Source organism: Antedon bifida, chromosome 3 (assembly GCF_963402885.1).
Source record: "Antedon bifida chromosome 3, ecAntBifi1.1, whole genome shotgun sequence".
Lineage (NCBI taxonomy): Eukaryota > Metazoa > Echinodermata > Crinoidea > Comatulida > Antedonidae > Antedon > Antedon bifida.
The window spans coordinates 29,526,286-29,552,231 of NC_136228.1; the positions used below are offsets into that span (position 1 = coordinate 29,526,286).

The 25,946-nt window shown below is 32.9% G+C and overlaps 3 protein-coding genes across 5 annotated transcripts in view; 1 reads left to right on the plus strand and 2 right to left on the minus strand.

The window, feature by feature from the left end:
- LOC144836900 (divergent protein kinase domain 1A-like) overlaps positions 1–5,467 on the plus strand; it is a 34,211-nt gene extending 28,744 nt beyond the window's left edge. The window contains exon 4 of the mRNA XM_078691821.1: positions 3,337–5,467. Within this exon, the coding sequence (XP_078547947.1) occupies positions 3,337–4,329 (993 nt within the window). The 3' untranslated portion in view covers positions 4,330–5,467. The remainder of the gene's footprint in view (positions 1–3,336) is intronic.
- A 2,539-nt stretch (positions 5,468–8,006) lies between these two features.
- Positions 8,007–23,008, minus strand: LOC144836914 (torsin-1A-like). 3 transcript variants are annotated; one of them, XM_078691847.1, is made up of 5 exons: positions 22,921–23,008; positions 13,259–13,436; positions 12,637–12,902; positions 11,379–11,557; positions 8,007–10,017 (listed from the first exon to the last, which is right to left on the minus strand). In XM_078691847.1, exons 2-5 carry the CDS (start codon positions 13,431–13,433, stop codon positions 9,642–9,644), a joined length of 996 nt encoding a protein of 331 aa, XP_078547973.1. In that variant the 5' UTR covers positions 13,434–13,436; positions 22,921–23,008; the 3' UTR covers positions 8,007–9,641. The 3 variants fall into 3 exon arrangements, with proteins under 3 accessions (XP_078547973.1, XP_078547971.1, XP_078547972.1); XM_078691845.1 differs by lacking the exon at positions 22,921–23,008 and adding an exon at positions 14,908–15,030; XM_078691846.1 differs by lacking the exon at positions 22,921–23,008 and adding an exon at positions 14,922–15,001.
- LOC144836915 (torsin-1A-like) lies at positions 20,866–25,465 on the minus strand. The gene is made up of 5 exons (XM_078691848.1): positions 25,457–25,465; positions 23,701–23,875; positions 22,965–23,230; positions 22,663–22,835; positions 20,866–21,242 (listed from the first exon to the last, which is right to left on the minus strand). The coding sequence occupies exons 2-5, from the start codon at positions 23,870–23,872 to the stop codon at positions 20,867–20,869; spliced, it is 987 nt and encodes a 328-aa protein (XP_078547974.1). The 5' UTR covers positions 23,873–23,875; positions 25,457–25,465; the 3' UTR covers position 20,866.
- Positions 25,466–25,946: the final 481 nt, after the last annotated feature.

Genomic DNA, 25,946 nt, shown 5'->3' on the forward strand with positions numbered 1-25,946 from the left:
AATTTTTTTTTTCGTACAAGTTTGGCTATATTCGGGTGTATTCTTGACTTTACCCCTGAGCATTAAACCAATTAGCACTAAAGTTGATGCCATAATCTATAGTTATTTACATCATGTTGCACAGCCCTATATTTGTCGATAGCTTGTTTCTTTATCGGGGCAAAATATAGCCTTCAGTAATCTGGGAAATACTGTATTACTACAGTACATTCCTCTACTTAGTCTCAAGATATATAAAAATCACCTATATTTTAAACCTTGCCCCTCTCAACCAAGTCAATTTGTAAATACTGTTTCTGTTGTAGATAGACGAAGATACAGAAAAAATGAATGTTAGTGAAATGTGTTATCCATCTTCATATCAGTGCTTTGAGGTCATTTTTATTTGGATATTTTTGCTACAAAAATCCATAGTTATACTATTATTACTAAATGATAGTAAAATCCTCTTTAATTTCTGTCTGGTCAGCCGATTATTGCCATTTATCTTGTCATCAGACATATTGCTATGCAAAAACTACTTTAAATCATGTGTATATTCAAGAGCAATTTGATGCAAACTATGGTTGAGAATAATATTTCTCATATAGTCTTCACAAACTTTAACAAAAATTTAATACACATGCTTGGTTATTTCCTTTGAATTTATAGAACTAGCAATGTATCCGTTTGTGGCTGATTAATATATCCTTGCTAAGTTTTAACTTAATTCATAAGATAAATTTGTGCACAAACTCAACAAAATTTTAAACATTTTTACAATAAAAGCTGCCATTTAGTGGAACCATTAAATAGAACTTTTACTATACGGCACATGACATGAACCAGTCAAATGGCAAGGATACACTAAGATGTGTTTTTCTATTTAATGCATTAAAGATGGGGTGTCTAGAAAACTCAGATCTAGAAAACTCAGAACTGAGATATTGATATCTGAGTTTTCTAGATCTAGAAAACTCAGATATCTGACTTTTCTAGATCTAGAAAACTCAGATATCAATATCTGAGTTTTCTAGTTCCAAAATGGAACTAGAAAACCAGATATCTGAGTTTTCTAGATTTAGAAAACTCAGATATATCTGAGATCTGAGTTTTCTAGATCTGAGTTTTCTAGACACCCTTAAAGATGTATTGTCCCCCAAAAACATGAACAATTAAGATTAATTAAATCAGACTTTAAATAAGTTATTTTGTAGTTTTAATAAAGTTAATCCCTTCCATAAAAATATACCAAAAGAATAATGTTTTGTCATATTAAATGACAAAATAAATGGTTAAATTCAACCAAAAACCCATTTATTTACCAAATTACAGTTTGTTCAGGTAAATAATTTTTTTCGATTCAAATTTTGTTCAAAGTGGATATAAACTAAAATGGCATATTCAACAACAAAAAATGTAAAAATTATTTTTTCAGGGTGAAAATATATCTTTAATAACACACATTACATAGTTATCATGTAATTATAAAATGATGTGTTCTATATTTAGCTGCTATTGTTCAACATTGTAGTGTATTTCTAATTTATTTATATATTAGATTGTACTTTAAGAAAATTAGAATTAGAAGAAAATTTTTTTTTTTTCAAATTCACTCTTTAAATATAGCATACTGTAATTGTAATTATTATATTATAATTTAGATTTGTTTTCTTGCATAAACAACATGATTTTCACAACTTTTCATCAACTTCAATCTCACATCATTATTTGGGTGAATAAGACTGGCGTCTAGTTTAACATGTTGACATTAACATTATTACTTTTAGTAATCTGATAATTGCTCAAATAGTAAACCATTGATATTAAGCTAGGCACTGTGTCTACAAATTGATATGAAACGATATCAATATATGGTATTTTGATTTCATAATCAACATATTCACTATAAGTGTTACTAGGATGTTGTAGTAGGGATTATAGCAAATTTGACTTGTAATATGCTTGTAGAAACAACTTCTGAATGCAATGGCAATGTACAATAGCAGTGGAGCTGTAGCTTGTTGATTAAACATGCTAGCCTTCCTTCCAGGTCTACAGAAAAAACAAGATCTATTTTTGAAATTGTTAAAAATAACAGGAGAGGCTATTATTTTGGATACTTTCTACCAAATCAAACCCTGCAGAAGCATGCACTAGTTAATTTCTTTATTATTTCATTTATTTGTTTGACAAGAACGTGTAGGGCTTCTAAAGAGACAGTGAAGCTCTATAGCTGGTAAGCCAAAAGTCCCAGCTTAAAATTTACAACAATACATATTATACAGTACAAAAAATTAAAATTCATAGAACAAATAAAAAGACTATAATATAATGTTAAGAATAAAAAAGATATGACTTAAATCTACATAAAAAGTTCTCAAGGTTACAGAGAACAGCATATTTTAATAGTAAATTTATGTAGTGAAGACCAATATATATTTATTATACTCTACTTACTTATGTTTACTTTGTGATATACTAGAGGCAGGACTGAAGTACTCTATATCCAGTTCCATTTGGTCCAACCTAGTGTTTTGTATCTTGACTTGTGCTCATACAATACTGGTTGATTCATCCAGAATTTGTCCAAACTATTCTTAAAACTGTTCAGTGAGCTTGCTGTCACAACATGTTCAGGCAGGGCATTCCAATTATCGGTTATATGGTTGCTAAAAGGGAAAATTTCCTCCTATCCAAATGGGGAACCCTCTTAACCCTTAACCCCATTAGTTTAAGAGAGTGTCTCCATGTTCTATCTCATATATTATTAAGAATTAATGTTCAGCTTTTTCTGAACTTGTTGCTGAATCCATGTAAATTGTTTGTTGTTGTTTTAAGTTTAATAACTTTAGTACCAACTGGTTCTTATAAATAAAATTTAGTGTTAGAAAATTGAGAAAAAAACTTAAAACTGGTTCTTAGAAAATCTGGAAAACTATCTAAAAATGGTTTTTAGAAAGCCTGGAAAACAAACTTAAAAACTGGATCTTAGAAAGTCTGGAAACAAAATGGCTCTTATAGAAAATGATCCAAAAATGGTTAGAGTTTGTAAAATGATAGAAAAATATTGTAACAAATATTATCTATTCTGGTTGTGAACATAGCATGAAAAGATGCTGTAATTAATGGAAATTGATTATACAAGTATTTATACCTACAGTACAAACACAAGTTAAGTATAGTACAATTTAGTACAAAATAAGTATTGCTGATGCATTTTATAGTATTTGTATAAAAATGTACTATACTATAATATTTTCCAAATTCTCCAAAAATATGAATCTAAATAAAATAGTTGTATTATTAAAGAACAAGTTACGCAATTGTAAATAATTTCTTTCCTTTTTCTTTCAGGTATACGAAGGATTAATTAAAGGCATTAAAGAAAGGAAGAAAAAGAGTCCTGATATTTATCTTACAATAAAACAACGAATAGAACCAGCAGAAGTAGCTTTTGCTAAACCAGAAAAAGGACAGTCGATGGACGACTTCCGCATCATGCTATCTGGTTATCTTGCACGCAAATTTGGTGAAGGCAACCACGAAGGAGTTCTGATGAAAATTTTAGAAGTTGCTGATGTTAATAATGATGGTAAAGTTTCACTGGCAGAAGCAAAGACCATCTGGGCACTTTTGCAAGAGAAAGACTTTCTTACCACTATGCTTTTAAGTGACAGTGACCACATTCCAAAGTTGTATGGGTTCTGTGGCAGTATGTATATTACGGAAGGAGTGATGGAGTATCAGTTATATGGCAGCAGACTTCCTGGTGTCATTAACGCTGTACTTCCATCTGGTCTTAGATCAGCTAGTGAGCAAGCATCTGCGCCGCTTTGGAACCATAAAGCACATATAGCTGTTGGATTGTTAGAATTTGTCGAAGAAATGTATGATAGCCCGAAAGGAAATATGCATTTTTGCAGTGCAAATCAACATTCTATAGGCTTCACTAACAATTTTGATGTTAAAGTACTGGATTTAGACAACATTTTTCTTGAAAATAAACTTGTTTCAACATTAAAAGAATTCCCTTGTCACAAAAATGCAGACTGTGTCGTTGGGAATGATTGTAGATCTTTGTGTAACATGGATACGCAACATTGTACTGGTGAAATATTGTATCCAAATCTACGTAAAATTTGCAGTGTAATGTATGATTACTTACTGTATCATGCGCCAGATAGTATCAAAGTTAAAATTCGAGAGAACTTGGATAAATGTCTTCAGTTAGTAACTACAGACTCAGAAATGCAATTAAAACACTCTCTTATTTTAAATGACTTGAAAAACCTTTTGTGGACTCAAATTGCAGACCTTAAGAAATTTTCTAACCCTAAACCAAAATAGTACTATTTAGCATACTTTATATAGATTTTTCGTTTGATAAATAATTTATGGCGGTGACTCTAGAATGGATAAAATTCAAAGCGGAATAGAAAGTCTAGTTGCAGCAAAATACAAGGCCTAGATTCAACATTTTAGAAATACCAGATGCAGCAACATGCTATAGAAAAATAGCAAGGCCTCGATGATGATGTTCAAGGCCTTGATACGATAAAGTTAAATGCCTAGATGCACAAAATAGAAGGCCTCTAAACAGGGAGTTTAAATGCCTTTGATGATAAAGTCGCAGGCCTACTGTAGATGCACAAGAGACCTTGGTAAAGTGACGTTGAAAGCCTTAATACTGTGAAGTTACAGGCTTTGATATAGTGAAGTTGATGCGCAAAATAGAAGGCCTAGATAAAGTGAAATATGAATTAGAATTCTTGAATAGTCATTTGTTGACGATTGACAAATATAACGTTCAAGCCACAGCCGTATGACGTCAAAGTATAAGTATCGTCTGCTTCTGTCAAGAGAGCAGACGACACTCATTAATTATCAACAGTTGGAATATAAAACAAATTCAAATTAGGAAAATGGAAAGAAACATCTCACAGTCACACACAATCTATTTTTATTTTAACATTTTAACGCAAGTTTTTACTAATTCTGTATTAGGAACAAATTATGTATAGTAGATTATAGATAACAACTTTTTAAATGGTGTACAGGTAGTTTCTATTATATAGCATAATTATGTTTAATAATTATAGAAAAAATTTAGGGTCACCATAAATATCATATAGCTATACAAACTGTAGCTGTCAGAATTTTTTTTTTTAATTTGTAACATAATTGTCCACATATGCTTGTATGTATTATAAAACATAACAAATAATAACACAATTCAGCAATTATTATACAATTGGAAATATCATAAAGTTGAATGACGCACAATACCAATGATTAAAAGGCAAAGATCATGTGACCTCATTGTAATGATTAAATTTGATCCGCAGTGCGGTGGTAATTTAACGGTGCCATTTTTATTGATTTGCTTACGTTCTGGCAATCTTTCAAAAATATATTTTACGATCTTAAATTAAATACTTCATTATAATGTCAAAAAGTATTCATAAAGCATAATCCTAGAAATGCTCCGTATAGACACAAAAATGCATTCGGCCAATCATCAATTTAAAGGATTTTTTTGGTACTTTTTATGTGATTATCCTTCATAAAGTGCTTTTTGAAGCCTAATTCTATGGTGTGATATCCAGATGATGGGTACAAAACTACAATAAGGGCCATAGTTTGCTTGTAAAAACCACAGATTTTGTTACTCGTGATCTCCACCCTGTCATCCTTGTGAGGATAAGAGCTTCAGCCATTGGCTATTGATTTGTGGGCAACTCCCTTCAATTTATCATATAACTGCCACTGAACACATACTGCACTTTATGTTACCATCATATATACACATTTCAAAGATATTCATGCACAACACAAAACAATGAGTTATAGGACTATAAATCAATATGGACATGATGATGTCATATCACTACCATATTTGGGCACATCATACTTTTTTTGTCAAACTAGAAGACGGAGCTTAAGAAACAAACAAGAATAAATTTTACTTTATTTAAATATTATTTGTTTTATAATTGCACCATATTTTTTTTAATTAGAAGGTTACATTGAATATGCTAAAAAAAAAATGTTGAGGATCTGTATTTACCCAAATTATATGGGAAAAGTTTTTTCTGAGATAAACTTGTATCATTTTACAATTGTAAAGTTTTGTGTAATTGTTATATTTCAGTTCATAGTGTACTACTATTCATCTATTTATTTGGAAATGTACTTTAATTTATATTGCAATACTAGTCTATTTTTTTAGTATTTTAACTAAACCACCATTCCTAAACCACCAATTATGTTCAGAATGTTTATTTTGAAAGCACCTATTTAATTTTAGTTTATTTTGAATACATTAGAATGAAATATGAATATTATAATTAATGTATCAAATATGAATGAGGCTATCAGCATTTAAAGTTTTCTATAGACATGGTTGACCGTGCGTGTAACTTGTGTATTTTCTATCGGCACAGTTGACCATACTGTTTAGTCAATAGGTGTAGAAGCTATCTACACAGCCAATCGTGCATAATCTTTGTTTCCTATCAGCACGCTCAACCGGCCGTCCAATGCAATATTTTGTATCGCAAAGGTCAACCGTGCACTTTATTCTTTTGTTTATCAGCACAGAGAACTATGTGCGCAGTCGATGATAGAAAACTTTATATTCAAACTTTACAGTCAACACTGCTGATAGAAAATAATAATGGCACACTGGTACGACCATGCTGATAGTCACTTGCCTAAAATATAGGTTGCATTGAAACACAAGCAAAAGCCAGTAAAGTCTTTAATATATCAGGGAACTATTATTATTATTTAGTGCTACTACATAAAAATGTGCTCATTCTTGTGTTCCTGTTGTTGGGTATTCATTACTTTCTTTTGTTTATGTTATTTAGTCCAATGAGAGTTCCATAATGGAGATCTTAACATTTTTCTTTTTTACTATTATTATACCAGTAATTTGGCCATTTGGCAGGTAAACATTTTATAATTTAGTTCTCGAAAAAAATAAATTGTAAACAATTTGTATTTCTTACCATAATATTTGATATTCATATACCACAAATAGTGCCAGAAATGTACTATAATTTGTAATCATTTCATATCAAATGCAATTTAATATTCATAATAATATACAATAATTGTCTTAATTTACCTCCTCCAAGGAGGTATATGTAATCGGTAGCATGTTTTTTTTTTACCGGAGAAATCTTATGTAGGAGAATTTTACAGTAGGCGGAGGTATGCACTCTCAGAGTGGCTTTCTAGTTAAACATTTGTTTGGATAAACTATAATAATGAAAAGTGAACCATTATGTCCAATTCAATTTTGTACAAATAGATTTTTGTCTATTTCGGAGTTGTATAAGAATTTTTTAAAAGTTAGTTTACTTGTTTTTTTAAACTTGCCATAGGTATTTGGTTTTAATATAATATACAATATTATTTATTCGTACTGTAGTACATTTTAATATATTTATTTTTTTAATTTCATAGGTGATGGATATACCATTATTTTAATCAATTTATTCATTCATTGTCTCACTTTGTATCACTATTATACTACAGTATATAGAGGTTGCTATTAGAAGATGCGATGCTGCATGTTTATTATCACTGGACTGGATACCAGGAAAAATTATTGGGTATTGCTATCCATAACCTACAAATTATACTGTTGTCCAGTTGGTGATATGCATGCAATGATTGATTGATGAAAACAAAATGGGGCTAATACTGTACATTAATTTTAATTTATGTACATTATATATACGGTAGGGCTTATGTAATATTATATTCTGCGACATTTATTTCAAAATATGAATCATGTCAGTAAGTGGTACTCAGTTTGATGAACTTGCATTCCTTATCCTGATCATTTGGTTAATTATCCCGATGCATACTGTATGTTTGTCTAAAAAAGTATATTTTATGTTTGATTTCTAGTATTTCATTATTATTAAAACTTGAAATCAGATTTTTATCAGTTGTTGTGTACAGTCTCACAAAGTTCATCATCTGATAAAAAATGTAACTTAAACTCCAGCTAAATAAATTACAATTTTATTGTTAATGTTTACAACATAATAAACATATTGTGAATATTTAATTTTTTTTACAGTAAAGTACATTTTTAACTAGTAGAAAAAGATGAAAATAAAGATTTTTTTAGAGAAAACATTTTCCTCTGGTTTTGATTAGTATTGATAAATAGTTCATTAATTGACGACTAGACTACCTACCAAAAACATTCAGTGGCTGGAAAGGAGTCTAATCGGCATCGTAACAACACACAAGTCAAATGCTTGACAAAGCTGTTTTGACACACGTAGTTAAATTAATACTTGTTTACAACTATTGAACTATATCTCAAAAGATTTTTTTGTTTTTGTGTGGTCTTTGTTCAGTTTCAACTGTTATTGTCAAATGATAGATTATTTACAACATAGAATCATTTCATGACTGCAAATCTAATGTGTGACGATTTGTTTTTCCTGAGCAAACCAAATTAATTGCGTCATTGGCAAAATCATTAAAAAAAAAACAATTTTATCTTTTAAAATACTGTTGGTTGTATAAAAAGAAATTAAAAATATTGAAATACTGATGGAAGAAATTTATAGGATGGTAAACCCATACTAAAATGGAGCTGAAAGATAAAATGAAGAGACTAAATCGGTACATCTTGCAGATAATGCACCTGCAAAGCTCTCTAAAGAAAGATAACAAGAAAGTTTTAATAAATGACAGGAATAAATGTCTAAAGAAGATGAAGTGTATTGATAACTGACGGCTTTTATTTTTAAACATTTGGTGTATAAAATAAACTGCTGCAGCAGTGAAACAAATTAAATGCTAATTAGTATATGCTTCATTTAAAAGAAAAGTTTAAAGATAATATTCCCTTTAACACACTAAATTTGCTAAAATATGTTTATTTACCCGTTTTTAGACATTTATTTCTTCCAGGACAGTACCTTTTCCAGATCGTGCCCAGTAAAATTATATGTTTCAGTAATACAGCAAATCTTTTTTAAGTAACATTTTCACAAATTTGATCCAATATCAAAAAGTAGAAACTACTATAGACTATGCATATATATATATATATATATTTATATAAATCAAAAGGCAAATTACTGAAAAAATGACAATGCTGTGGGTATCAGTGGCTGTATCTCAATGGAGAAAAAAAAAGCGAAAAGCTAAATCAAAACGCTAACTAAAACAGCCAGAAAAGTTAGCAGAGCTTTCGGGCAACACTAGCCCTTCATCAGTGAATATATATGAACTATATATTTATATATATATACAGTAGGCCTCTGGTGAACATGCTTTTAATTTAGACGAATATTTTCAATTGCAACAAGTCTGAAATTTAGTCAATTTGATAGGACACATTAGACCCTTTCTAAAACATGTCATGTATTATAGTACTGTACCTTTCTACTTCTTATTTAACAGTAAAGAAAATACTGCAGGAGGGAGAAGGCCTGGCAGCAGCAGTGAACTTTAATTAACAATTTCACATTCTATATATTTTTACACAAAAATTGTTATTTTGAAAAGGGCTGACAAATTTATAAAATAAATAAATTAAAAAGCTCTTTCCAGAAAAGATCTTTGGAAGCATCCGGTTCTCCATGTTCAAACTTATAAATATTTACTAAAATTGTGTCATTTCACCATTTAACGAGGTAAATTTTCTCGTGTATATTCTTGCAACCTTTAGCAGCATATAGTTCATAATTTACTGGGCCAAAGGTCAAATAGTTCAACACCTCATTCTCTGTCTCTGTACATTGAGGCCAACCCTGGTCCCGCATTTCTTGTTGTATGCACTTGCGTACATGCTCCTTCTCTAGGGGTAAAAATGGTACGAAATGACTTATCAGATGGTGATCTATCAGCTTGCTGTGCCACAGCCCTGTGCCCTGTTGACTGTAAGACGACGATCGAATAACACCTTCATAATCTTTTAAGGTCACGGATTCTCGTTTGCGTCCATCGTTGAAAGCTTTTAATGCCACGTCCACAATTTCTTGACCTGAAGTAGAACTAGTCAGAGAAAAATTAAGATTATTACAGTTACTACTCTTGAAATCAAACTCTCTGAAAATTGGAAATTTGCTCAAAACCAAGGTTTCTTGCATTAAAAAAAAATCATCAATTATACTACTGAAAAATGAGAATTTCTAGGGCCAATCAAGGGCATTTTGGATCGTGAGAGTTTGCTATTATACAGATATTGACTGCTTAGAGGTTAAATTTAAGATTTGACATCCCCGAGGAAATGTTCGAGGGAATATATATTTCCCGAAGCGCTAGCTGAGGGAAATATATATTCCCCGAGAACATAATATCATTTCCGAGTGGATGTCAAATCTTATATATTTACCGATATAAAAAGCGATATCTGTTATATTACATAACTAACAACAAGTTGAATGTAACTGCTGGGTTGGGTGTAGCTAGGCCTCCTTTATGTAATAAGCCTGCCTAGTTAGGCATTGCATTCACCTTACCTTGCGAAGAATAATATACAGATAATTACTAATTAATGATTCCTTGGCAATAAAATATAGGTCATTTAAATTAACAGAAGAAATCAATAAGCCTACATTAATAATAATAATAATAATATTATCAGGTAGGCCGAATAAATAATAATTCTTCTTCTTCGAGGAGCTGAATCACCGGATGTTCAGCGCTCACTACTGTGAGTATTAACCAATCACAAACGGTCTTTCATCCCATCTAGGGAGGACTAATAACAAATGAGGGCGCTATATATGCATAGTTTAATAGTTTAATTTCTTCAAGAAAGTTGCGTGGCGAATCGGATGAAGCATTGTCTTGTGATGGGGTGACAATTCATCGCGAGTTCAAGTCCCAGTAGATGACTTATTGTTTATTTATCGCCAAACGCGAGTGTTTGCCACACGAAAATTACAGTCAATATCATCATACTCGAGAATTTGCTGGATTTTATATGTTTAATGACAGAGACACGATAATTACGCAAAAATTACTCAGTCAATATCATCGTACTCGAGGATATATTTGATTTACGATCCTTGCAGCGGTAGTCATGTGGTGCAGTTTCAACCAATCACGTTCACGTATTTACATAGGCTATGTAATATTATACTGAACTACATTCAAATTATTTATGTTGTTTGGTACTTTATTTTTATATTTTTATTTTTTATTATTTTATATTTGTAATATCGATGTCTGTCTATAAGTGTGTTTCTGTAATTTACATAATTGCAAAACAAGTCATCTTGAGTTGCAGGTAAAAATTGCAAAATTAATTGGGTTTTTTCACAACGGTCATGAAAATGGCGGTAAGTTATTCATTTATTTAAACACATTTCTTTCTTGCCAGTATTTCACCTATCTTACTCTATAATTACCTTAGAAAAATGTAGATAGCTCTTCTATAATCAACGCCATCAATTTTATGATTATGATAATCTATAAAAGGCTTGATAACGTCGATTAATTCTGGTAATAAACTCTGCATTTCATCAAAAATAAAGAGTTGATTTGGGCAGGAGGAAATGTTGCCTCGAATCCAGTTTCGTAACTGATCCTAAAAAATAAACAGTAAAATAATTATTACGATCATACTATACCATGAAAGATCTGATTCATTTTTTTTTTCTTTGCTATATATACACATACTGTAAGAGTACCATAAATAGTACTTTCTTTGTCTAAATCCCCTTTCTGAATGTTTTGCTAATATACTGTACAGTGCCATAGCCACAAGAATTAAGGTGGTGCACAAACCCCTGTGCATGGCCTTGGGGTTGTCAACTGTCTAAAAGCTGTTGGGTTAAACTTTACCAATCGTACTGGTGGCTACGGCACTCCTCCACCATGTCAAATGTTTCTCTATCTATAACTACCTGGCAACCTAGTAATATTATGGAATATTCACTGCAACCCAATACCGGTATTTTGTGTGAAAGATGGCCATTTTTTTGTCTGACAGTGTGAATTGCAACAATGTGCAGTCAAGTGTATCACATAAGCAGTATATTCTATGTAACAATTTTCTATTGTTTTATTGGACCCTCAAGGTGGTATTTACATGTTATACAATCATATGACAGATAAATATAGGACACAAACGTCAGTGGGCTTAATATGAAGTTTGCAGTACACCAGATATTTCTTTCTGAAAGGGACTGTTGAGTTTTTCGATGTTACCTTTAAAATGCTTTGATCGTCTATTCTCACTTCTGAGGACAATCAAGGCATATTGATTAAAACACTTCAGAATTACTGTACATACATGGTGTACCACAAACTTTGTATCAGCATATGTATATGTTCAGATCCATGGAGTTATGCTTTTGTATCGCAAGCAATGTCATATTATAATTAGTGTTGTAACAGACTCGCTTAACTATAACGCTTTTGTTAGAAATTGAAGTGTCACTGATTTGGGCGAACATCTGGTATGCAGAAGTAAATTTGATAGGTTGTAGGTCAAAATCGTTGATGCATGATTTTCGTACCTTGTACCTTGAGCTGTCATAACGAATGAAATATAACTGAGGTGGCTTCCACTAATCTTTCAGACCTATGGAGTTGTACGCCGCGTACCATACGAAAGCATAACTCTGTAGGTCTGAACAGGCCCTTAATAATCTAGTACTTCACCTTGTAAGTTCTAATTAGTTCCTTGTGTGGGAAATGTAGTTCTGGTATAAACAAATGTACAAATTTGCTATCCATTCCTTTTGTAAATAAACTTTCAGTTATTATTTGACTGACAAAGTTCTTGCCACTTCCAGTGCGACCGTGAAAGGACAGAACGAGGGCCTTTTTAAAGACATTGCTTTCAACGTGAGCCTGGATTGCTTTTACTACTACATCGTTTATTAGGTGCTGTCCATACACACGTTCACGTAAATCTCTATTTAATTCTGGAAAAAATGTCATTTTTCAATATTAAAATATCATTAAGTTATCATCATTGTACATACAGTACATGCATTTCAGAGAGGGTGGGTTAAGAGGGCGTGAGGTTAAGAGGGCGTTAGGTTAAGAGGGCGTGGGGTTAAGAGGGCGTGGGGTTAAGAGGCCGTGGGGTTAAGAGGGCGTGGGGTTAAGAGGGCGTGGGCAGGTAGAGGTACGGTAAGATAGGTTTTTGTTATGAATATTTCGTATTTCACATGATAAACTGTCTGAACACTGCTTTATTTCAAGAGTTACTTTGAGTTTTTAAGTACTGTAGTGTCTTTCTCACTATAAACAATGACATTTAAATATTAATTCTTACTTGTAAAATTTGGGTTTATGAACTTAAGCGTACAAACTTCACGTTTCCCAAAAAAGCTCCATGTACTAGGGCTAAACAATTTCCAATCCTTGGCATAATCTTTTCCATTGGTAGTGGTTATACTGGTGGACAATATAATAAACATCACCACTGGCCACCCTATTTGCAGTTTCATTTTCTAAAACAAATATAAAAACATAAGCTCCTTACACAGTATTTATAGAAAGTAAAAGAAGCAATTTTCTCAAGAGGTGAACATCAGGACAAACTATAGACAAGGCCTACATGATGTTATGGTATGATTGGTAGAAGGATGGAAGTGGCTCAATCATTCAAACATGCATGTAATTTATTACTTTTTATTTCAAGATGTATTGTCCCTTTGACTAATTCCAAAAAAATAAAAAATAACAGATTTTGAAAAAAGTGGGTCATTTTGAAGTATCATAATAGTTATTAACTATCACCAAAAATTTGTCGAAAAAAAAATAATTTAACTGAAATACAGACATTTTTTTGTTAAAAAAATAACTCTGACTTCCAGTCAAAGTTTTCGATCAAAACATACCCCATAATGAAACGCGCTTGTTTGGCTACTCTGTATGCATAATCATAAAACTTCCTCACATCTGTGTGAAAATACCTTCTCAACCGTGACGAGTTAAACAATTCTAATTAGCATATGCATAATGCGTACTCGTGGTTTGAGATCTTTGTTTACTTTCGCTCGCGACGATTTTCCAGACGAAATGTAATCAAACTAATTTACCTGTTGTGAAGTGAATAACTTTAATATTACTTTGATATGGCCAATTTAAATTTAGAATATTTTGACCTTCATTTTTTTGTGTTTCAAGGGACAATACATCTTTAAACACTCCTGATTATATTCTTGCAATTTGATTGGTTAATATGCATCATGTGTCATTTAGAATTAGCCATACCGAATGAAAAAGTGATATTTAATGATGATAATGCATGTTCAGCTTTTTGTAAACAATTTGAGAATTTTTGCCACGTGCGTTCAAAATCAACTTGTTCTTCACATTATTATCTACTCTGCATTCAAAGTGGTCTAGCTTCCTGGCCTAGCATTCATTCGTCAATGATTTACAATTAATAAATAAAATGAAAGTAGGTTTGTTTAAAACAAATAATGAATGTTTTGTATTCGTTAATGGAGAGAATGTTTCATTCGCTCTATTTTCACTCTGCCTCGTTAAAAATAGACTCATGAAATATTCTCACCATTATTACATCCAACTTATAAACATTCATTATTTGTATATTATTATATTAACACTTCTAAATAATAATAATAATAATAAGGTGTAGTAGTATAGATAGGCCTATCTGTATATGTATGAACTGTACTCCTAGCTGAGGTGTACATGTAGCCACTCCACTGTCTGTGTAATAATAATTTTAATTTACTACTACTAGCCTTGCTACTTGTATGTATTGTAGGCTAGGACGAGCATTCCCGGTCTAGCAAGCCTACGTTCACGTAGGCCTAGCCTAGGCCTAGTAGGCATATAGAGTGTACTATATATAGGCTACTAGCTAGGCGCGTTACTACTATCAGTATCAATGTCATAGACCTAGTAATAGTATTCACTTGGCCTAATAGCCTAAGCATACAAACATACTTTGCTCTACTAACGTCTCAAAATATAAATTATTCTAAGATTTTCTATCCTAACTGCAAGTAATCAATGATCCTGGCCTCCTGGTTCCCATACAACAACTACCTAGGTCCTCGCCCTCTCTCTCCCCAGCTTGGTTTGGGAATTCCCCTGCACTATGACGTAGTGTACTGTAATTTGTACACAACTGGCGTATTCATTCGATTGGGGACTTTCCCGTTGAGTATAGTTTTCTGAAAGTGCTGTATTTGATTGCCATATAGTGTACATATTGTTATTTCATATTGAAATTGCTTAGAAAAAAATCCTTTATAAAAATATTAATATAGGCCTAATTTAAAATACTTTACTGGTATGATTAAATTGGCTAAGTGATCAAAGAATTTATTGTATTATGTATGTGACAGTCTAGCTGGAAACTCGACACAAAAAATAGAAAACTTTAAAAAACAGCCTGTATAGAAATTGTAAAAAGTTCTTTTAATGACCCACAATCCACCATTTTCAACATTACAATTGAATTCATTCACAAGAGATTATACAAATTAATAATAATATTTATCAAATATATGATTAAAATTATCTGTTTTTTGCAGTACTGTACGTTTGTAAATTATGAGATTTTTATGCATTGTAGTCCATTTTAAGTATTCTGTAAACAATTGATATACAAATCATTGTAATATTGAATTTATTGGTACTGCACTTTTGCATCAGTGGCACAAAGTGTGTCTAAACAATGGGATATACATTCATATTATAAACACAAAAAAACGTAAACCAACTTGGCACCTAAAATGCAATAGCAAATAATAAAGAGCATGAGCAACATGCAAGGACCTACATATGTTTCTATTTAAATTGTAGGCTTACAGTAAAACAAACACTATTTATCTACATTGCTATATTAAAGATGTATTGTCCCCCTAAAAAAAATTCCTAAACATTTTTTTTTAATATACCATTTTGATTTCACATAATAATTATCCACTTTGACCAAAAATTGGATCCAAAAAAAATTATTTAACTGAAAAAACTGTAATTTAAAGAAAAAAATCGTCAAATTGGCTACCAGCCAATGGATTTTTTGTTGAATTTAACCATTTATTTTGTCATTTTACAAGTGAAAACATTTTTTTTTCTATGGAAGTGATTAACTTTATTAAAACTACAAAATAACCTATTCAAAGTCTGATTTAATTAATCTTCATTTTTCATGTTTTTGGGGGACAATACATCTTTAAGTAAATTGAAAAGAGGTTTAGGTGTTTTGTTAACACTTTCACCGCCAGGCATTCAATAAAGGAAGTACCCCTCACCGCCAGCCTTTTTAGCTAAATTTACCAATTTTTCAAAGCTCATAGCAAAGGTGTTTGTAATCAGAAAGACATGTACTATACACTAAAATAATGAGATAGAAATAAGCTTTCCAATGGTACCAAACACTTTATTGAAATAAAACTGTAATACCACATAACTGTACAAAGAACATGACTCACTTTTAGCACTTTAGGCTGAATCAGAGAACAAAGCTGAGATAATGAGGGTTTTGTTTCAATGCTAAATTAGACAATGGTTTCTAAGCTTTTTGTACACTTGCTTTTGTTGTATTGGATTTACATTCTTAGTATGGAAGTCACTGTTTTTATTTACAAATATATACAATAGGTTTACAAATTACAATCTCAAAAATAATTTTTGACAGTATGATATCTTGTGAAACATAGACCTTTATGTAGTGGGACATTGCAAGAACTGCACACATATCTGGTCTCTTTCCTCATTCCTCTTTTGATACAGACTCGGCATTTTCTTGATGGGTATTGTTTTGCATGCCCTACAATATTTTGCAATGTGTGGTTTTTGACATTTCCATCTAATCTAGTAAATGGATCATGAGCAGGGGCTCGAGGTGTTGGCACAACATTCTCATTGTTGGCGTAAGCCATCTCTTCATCGTCTGTTGTAGAAATCAGTGACTTTACAACACTCATTATGTACTGAATGAAGGTTTTGCATTCTCGGTTTTGCACTTTACATTTATATATTACATATGAATTGTACATGGCAATTTGAAACATATAAAACACATATTTTTTTGTCCACTTCATTGATTTACGTGTAAATGGATAATACTGTATGTATTGATCAAGTTTATCTACACCACTCATAAATTCATTATACAACGCTACACATGTTGGTTTCATTTTCACTACTCTGCCACCAACTACCCCGCGTTGTCTAACAGTTGCTTCAGTCATTGTGTTTTGGCCTATAGTTGTAACCATTTTTACAACTCTCTTGTCACGCCATGCTAGGCAAAGAACATCATCTTTGTGGCGTGCAATGACGCCACCAACAGGCAAATTGGCAGGCGAAGCATTGTGGATAGAAGGTGGTTCACCTCTGTTCTTACGCAGTGTGCCACATACATGCGTACCTATTTCAAGTAAACGTTTACTAAGTCTTACAGAATTGTAAAAATTGTCCATAAACAACTTGTGGCCCTTATTTGCAAGGTTGCCTAACAGCCCTTCAACGGTAACTTCCAACCTATCACCAACACCACAGTATGTCTTCAAAGACCAGCAATAACTGTTGTTAGCATCTGTCAGGATGTACGATTTGATTCCATACTTCACTGGTTTCTGAGGGTTGTATACTTTGAAACCAAGTCGCCCACGCCATGAAAGCATTCCCTCGTCAAGTGATATGTGAATTCCAGGGTTGTACAGCTCTCTGAATTTTGGCAAAAGGTGGTCAAGTACAGGTCTGACTTTGAATAGTCTATCATCACAATTTTCAGGACGCTGTGTGTTGTCGTTGAAATGCAAGTAGGCTAGTATCATCTCGAAACGATTGCGCGACATAATCTTGCTGAATACAGGAGTTGCCAAGAGTTCATCTGTCGACCAATACTGTTCCAGCTCTGGCTTTCTCACAATTCCAGTAAGGAACATCAAACCAAAAAAACGTTTCAATTCTGTAGCGTGTACTTCCTTCCAGGCTTTTGATCGTGAATGTCTCCTTTGACCATTTCGCTGTTGTTGAATATCAATGGACTGATCAGCATACAAATTTGTTTCATGGACCAGTTTGTCGAGCAATTCCTCAGAGAAGTACAGTTCAAAAAATTTTATTGGATCGTCAGAATCAATTTGGACTACATCAGTTGGTCCCGGAATACTTGTAAATGGAATGTTTCTTGGTTCCCAATCGTTCTCCTCCCAATTGTCCAGATTTACATTATTATCAACGCCACCACGACCACCTCTTCTCGCTCCTCGGCCGCCACGACCACCTCTTCTCACTTGAGCTCCTCTGCCGCCACCACCTCTTCTCGCTCCTCTTCCGCCTCTACGATTACGTACTGGAGATACAGATCTGTGGCTCGAAGCATCGCTGTCTAAAACAGATGAATCACTGTCGGAATCATTCTGAATAAATGTAAATAAATATATATATAAATAAAAACATTTTGGTATATATACATATAGGATAGGCCTATATACATATTGAAATTGTTAGAAAATAAATAGCAAAATTGTTATTGTATTTTATTGCAATAGCTGATGGCAAAGCTGGCTATAAATGATAGGTATGCCCACACTTAGTGGGTTATACTGTAATTGTGAACACTTTTAGCCTCAGTCAGTCTGGTCTACTAACTAAACAAAAACTTAAAATTTCTAATAATGTGTTAGATTTCAAGTAATTTATAATGATTGAACAGCTGCTCATACACACAAGTATGTAAATACTGAATTCAAGTCTCTAAGGTACGTAATATATTAGCCTAGGCCTATAAAGTATTAGCCTGGACTGCACCGTCTGTCAGTGTCACTGACTGACACATACACGATTCTCAACCTATCTACAAACTAGCCTAGGCCTAGCTAAATAGTCTCCAATTACTGTATTTTATTACATTTCATAAATCAAAATTAGGTAAAAATATACTTACATCATCTGGGGATAATAAATACTCATTTTCAGAATCAGAGTCGGCAAATATTTCAGCAATTGCTTCGTCCGCAGTAAGCACATTACGAGCCATATTGCAAATCCTGGCTTGATTTACGGATGACGCGCGATGGGGTCAATGGCACTAGGGGTTAATAAAGTATCAAAATACTTGCGGTACAGATCGATTTGGATGTTGAAATTTTTAGAGGCGGTCCATATATACCTGCTCTAACAAATTGTGCAATAAAAAGCCAAAGACGGAAATTTCCGTCTTTGGCGGTCTGACGCTGGGCATCGGAAGACGGAGATTTCCGTCTTCGGCGGTGAAAGTGTTAACTGTTGATTTATTTAGTACTGTACACTTTTAGTATATTTGTTTTCTTTTGTCTTTGGGTGTTAGGGATTGATAGTTGTTTAGTATGTTATGTTTTCATTTGATCTTTATCTCTGTATTTAAATTTCTATTACATTTTATGTTATATATTTTATATTGTTATTTTAAAGGATGCCACCGATCGAAAGGTGTAAATCCAAATAAATAATACAGAAAAAGTTGTTGGTATATGTTATTATAAGCTTTAATTTCGTAAGCGTTAATTAATTTCTAGATACTGTGCTATGTTCAATCTAAAATAATAAAATAATGAAGTTAAAATATTCATTCTAAGTAAATTGCAATAGAAAATAAAAAAAGCTCTTTAACATGAAATGACCTACATGTGTCTATTTAAATTGTATTCCTACAGTAAAACAAACACTACAGAAAAGAAAGTGAGCTGACTGAGAAATTGTATTAATCCTTTTCATAACTATAATAAACTATAGAAAGCCACTCCGAGAGTGCATACCTCCGCCTACTGTAAAATCCTTCTAGATAAGATTTAGTCTCCGGAAAAATTGTGTGTGTCTTAATGCTGTGTGTGATTTAGACTTAATTTCACTACAAGCATGTGAAGGCTAAGACCAATACATTTTTAAATTCATCGTTTGTTATTTTCCCTAGATTATGGGAGCAACTTCCCAATGAAATTGCTACAATTTCAGACTTTAAAGCCCAACTCACCAAACATTTGATCTCAAAATATTAAGTTGTAATTGTTTATATTGTTTATTCAATGCAGCTTATTTTTAATTGGTGTATCTCATTATAAATTGTTTTTTTTTTACTTAATTTGTGCTACTTAGTTTTGTTATTTTTGTATTTTATAAGTAATGATGGAGTAAGAGCAGTTTTCTGTTTGGGCTCATGCCTATTACCAAGATGAATTGTAAAATGTACTTTTATGAACTTTTGCCGAATAAATATTATTATTATTACAGTATTATTATTATGTGAGTTTGGTGTGATGGTTATGTAACCAGCCTTTCAACTAACAATAGCTTCAGCTGACTAACAATAGAACAGCAACGCGAAAATCAAACGAGTGAATTTGAAAAGAAATAGGGTTTAATCGCATTAAAAAACGTGTACATTAAATCTAATTATGTTTTAAAATTACAAACCACAAATTATAATTCTTGCCTCTTGAACAAAAATGAAGTTTTTGGGACAAGTAGTTCTCGAGAAAATGCAATTTTAGTTTACTTGTTAATTTAAGACTGCTCACCAGCTTTTGATAATTCTGTCCTATCTCTTAACACTAGCAGGTCTGAAAAAAATTCTAAAAAGTGGTCCAGAATTGGGACCGTGGTCCAGATTTCACCAAAATTGGGCAGTGTCGTCCTTGCACCAGGCGACATGTATGGAAGTAATTTGGAGTTATTCGAATCAAAATTGTTAGCGCTAGAGTGACAAACAAACAAACACACACACACCTATACACAAACTGCACTGATCAACATACTTGGCCAATTTTTTGGCCAAGTAACAAACACACGCGATCGATTACATATACCTAAATAATAATAATTATCTTTCCAGAACAAATTTTTGTTTGGAAAGCTATACTCTATTAAACTTTATTCTGCACTGTTATGATAAATCAAAATGTGTTTTTCACCACCGAACAAGGTTCAGTTTCTCATTAATATTCTTGCAACCCTTAGCAGCATAAATTGGAAAATTTTCTGGCCCAAAAGTCAAATAGTTCAACACCTCATTCTCTGTCTCTGTACATTGAGGCCAACCCTGTTCACGCATTTCTTGTTGTATACACTTGCGTACATGCTCCCTCTCCAGGGGTAAAAATGGTACGAAATGACTTATCAGATGATGATCTATCAGCTTGCTGTGCCACAGACCTGTGTCCTTTTTACGATAAGAGGCTTTTTCAATGACATCTTCATACTCATTTAAGGTCACAGATTCACGTTTGCGTCCATCTTTAACAGCTTTTATTGCTACATTTGCAATTTCTTGACCTGAGGTTGAACTGGTTTTAAAAATTAAAAACAAAATTAGAAATTAAAAAATGGAAATCACTTTTTAAAAAATGCAATCAAATAAAAGTGTTTTGAGTGATTTGCAATGAAACCTTTTTTCCCCTATTAAACATATTCCTCCTCTATTCCACCATTGTGTCATTTAATTTAAAGGGACTTAGTCTAAACCTACTCACTGACCAAAATGCTGGTGTAATGTTGTAGGTGCTATTTTCTAAAGGTTATTTGCCAAATGACAGGGCTGGGATAAACCAGAGCATCTGTGTAACTTAGACTTGCCCCAAGTCTGTATTTATTGTCTTTTTTTTTTATTAATTTGTTTTTATTTCGACCGCGATTTTTGTCTGAAAATACAGACTTGTGAAACACGTATAGAAATCGATTTGCAGACCGCAAACATCCGATAAGAATGACGTAGGTTATCATACCGTATTTGGCTATATGGGGCGGGCGGTATGTAAATATGGATTTCGAATCAACCAATGATCATTTTGTTTCAAAATGAAAAAGATCGAGTACGTACGTACAGTGCTGAATGTACGATCGAGACTGAACAACTGTTGAAATATAAAATCGTGTTGCCAAGTTGTTTTGTTTATTAATTGTTTAGTCCTGGCCTAGGCCTCCTTCGTAGGGCTACTCAACTCGTACGTATGACCTGCCAAATAAAACGCCAATAAGGTACATACCACTACTGAGTACTGACCGCCACAAAACAGGGCTACACCACCACACAGAACAGGACAGGGTCTGGGTGGGAATTAAATCAAATTTTCTCCGCATAATAAATGATCCATTCAAAGTTTGATTTGGCGGAGAAGCTAGCCTAGTATCAAGACGAGTTTTCATGTTCTTGGGAAAAATCTCATCAAATGTTTACCAGACTACTAGGCATATAAAATCATTTCTAGCCTTCAGAAACTGTCATCAATGTACCCGGCCAACCAAGTACACATTGTCTAAACGTAACATAGCGCATGCGCATCGTCTTAGATGTTGAGTCTTTGAAAGTCTGAAATATGAATATTAAAACGACGTACGAGTGAGTAGCCAATGGCATGCGGCTGAAACTAGTCAACTGGATAATTTATGCACCAAGAATTCTTGGTGTCAAACCACGTGACTTATGCGTGTTTCCCCAGACGGAGTATCCAAACTCAAGTAATACACGTATGAAACGCCATATGTGCAAAAATATTTATATTTTTACAAAACTCCGTCTGGAGCCCAGACTACTGTGTAACTATACTCTTTTCTAAAGATACACTGAGTTCATTGAGTGCACTCAAGCCAGATGGGTATACTGGACCTCTAGTTCTCGATCATAAGAGTGGTCATTCACCAGAACTAGCATTGAGAGCATTGAACTCAACTACAGCTATAATATTATACATAAACAAATTAAAATACCTTAGAAAAATGAATATAGCTCTTCTAGTATCGATACCATCAATTTTATGATAATCTATAAATGGTTTGATAGTATCAAGTATTTCTGGTAAAAGACTCTGCATTTCATCAAAAATAAAAAGTTGATTTGGGCAGAAGAAAAGGTCAGTTAGAATGCGTTGTTGTAACTGATTCTAAAAAATAGTAAAAATAAAAGTGAATTCAGAAACATTTATTTGGTATTTTAAATAGATACTAAATATTAACATTAATACTTACAAGCAATTCAGAATGTTAATAGATTTAAATGGAAAGAACATCACCTTGTAAGTTTCAATGTGTCTTTTGTGTGGGAAATCAAATTCTGGTAAAAACAAGTGTACAAATTTGCTATCCATTCCTTTAGTAAATAAACTTTCGCTTATTATTTGACTGACAAAGTTTTTACCACTTCCAGTGCGACCATGGAATGACAGAACGAGGGCCTTCTTTACAAAAGCGCTTTCAACGTGAGCTTGGATTGCCTTCACTACTACATCACTTATTAGGTGTTGGCCATACACACGTCGCTGTAAATCTGTTTTCAATTCTGAACAAAAATATTTTGTTACAATCATATTACATCACATCACAATCTATTATAAACTAGGGAGATTAATGACTTAATATTCAAATCATGTTTGTTTGATTGGCAGCAGTGCTTTAGCATAGGCCTGTGGATAATAGAAATTCTTTGATGTTGCTACTGATGCAAGTCCAAATCTAAATCATTGTCCAGTGACAATAAGTTTTACTTATTATTATTAATGATGTAAGTATATAGTATGGCATATTATTGATGGGGAGATACTGGTTTAAATTGGCTAGTGTTACGCATGAGACAAAAAGTAAGATTGTAGTACTACAAGAAATAATAAGCTCTAAAGATATTTATTATTTTAAATAACTTTTTAAATTACAATTTCCCAATGTTGAAATTTTGTATTTTTTTTTTAGTTTGAGCTTTGGAATTTTTACTATACTGTACTATAGACAATTAAAATGCACATAGATCCTTACTTGCAAAATTTGGTTTTATGAATTCATTTGTACAAACTTCAAGTTTCCCACCAAAGCTCCATGTTAATGGCTTGAACCATTTCCAATCCTCTGCAAACTTCTCTCCATTGATAGTTATAGTGGTGGACAATATAATAATCATCGCCACTGGCCATTTTTTCTGCAATTTCATTCTCTGAAATGTAATGTTGAAAACATTGCTACATGGCTACTTCAGTAATCAGGTATGAAACAGAAATAGTAATTTAACTTGTTAATTTTGGCTGTTAAAAGTGAAAATACTGTTATGCTCAAAATTGGACAGATCATGTTTGTTATGCCTGAGGTTTGAACGTTTTTAAAGATGAACCTCTGTGGTCATATTCACCATTCACACCAGAAGAAACACCCTTAAAATTAAGAAAATCTCCAATCTAAGTAAATATAATTTAAGTGAAATACTTAATATAATAGAAATATCTGTGTAATTGGTGAATATGGCCACTGGTTCCAAGAAATTAAACTCACTTTCATCAACCACCTGTCCAGTGGTAAGATATTCATTCACAGGTACGTATGGGCTTGCCCACTTAATATTACGAAGAGCCCATATACAAAAAATATGGGCTAATATGGGTTTGCTTAAATCAAAATTACATGGGGCCCACATGCAAAATATGGGCAGACACATATAGGATTGAGCACATCAAACCTTCTTGTAGCCCATATTCTTGATAATGCAGGTGTGTTTTAATAAATGTATAAACTACTAACTTTATTTACCTCCGCCAAGGAGGTATGTTGTGAAATTAATAAATAAAAAAAAAAAAAAAAAAAAAAAATTCAGTTAAGTATAATGTATCCATCCAGTATCCATCCAGATCCAGATGTAATCAATTGCGTATATCAGTTTGTTTGTTTCTATTTTTATTCACTGCGTTGACATTAGATATACAGGTATGGGTCACATCCCACGTGGGAGCCATACGGATGGTGGTTGCAAAGCCCATATTGGTCCCACAAGGGCAGCCCATGTTGGACCCATTTACAGCCCATGTGGTGTCCATATGGATCCCATATTGGGCTAGGAGTGTGATCCACATGATTCGGGAGTGCAAAGCCTGGCCATGTGGGACCAATGATATTTTATATAGCCGAAGGCAATGTTATCGCAGTTCAAAAAGTGAGGGAACCAACAAGATGGCGGCTGCAATCGACCAATCAGATATGCTCTACGCAATACGCACTACTACGCCTGTGTTGAGCCTATCTGCTATATATATATAACGTATAAACATGAACGCATTCTATATGGTCTTAATGTATTATATTAGATTATTATTTTTGATATTAAATAATGTTTTTGAACACATTTACGGCCGCCATCTTGTTGGTTCCCCCTCCTGTTGCTTGGAATCACTTTTCAGTCTCTCTGGAGTACGCCCTCTAGCCTTTGGCTTATTGTAGCTGTGTGGGGCCAATCTTTATTCCAATGGGACCCACATACATGGGCAACTTATGGGCTTTTGCCACCTGGGCAGGACAGTTGGAAAGTATAACGTGGTTGGCCAGCTGGCATGTCATGAAAGAAATAGCTATCATCAGGAATACCAGGAAGATATAGCCCATCCCAGCTGTCATGCATTTCCTGTAGTGTAGAGCCTGTAATATTCCAATAATGAAAGCTTACTAAACTCATACCTACAAATACAACACAACATAATAAAAGTAGTCTCTTTGTATCAGTTTATTAATTCAAAATAATAGTAATACTTACCACGGACAATATCACGTATAGGACTGACTATAATTATAATATTGGTTTTTTTTGTTGGGAATTTCCACGATGACGTACACGTGACCTCACGTCACGTCAGAAGCTTCCCTGACAGCTTTTTTACCTTAAATATCACACTCTTCTTGAAAATTTAAAATTAAATATTACAAAAATCATGATCATTATATTTTTTTTTTTTATCGTATATGGTATGAAAGAATCTGATTGGTCAGTAGTTTATGCGTATTTAACGTACGAATCAGGGACGATTCGGCCCGGTTAAAAACCTTTACAAAAATAAACTCACTAACAAATGTTACATTCACAACAAATAATCAGTATTTTCAGTTTATTAATCTTATTAATATTATTAAATATTAGGTTACTGAATTTTTTATTATTACATGGAGTAAATAAATTAAAATATTATTTGTCTTTGCTTTTTTGACGGCAGAGGGCGGGTTAGCAATACCATGACGACCGGTCGCGC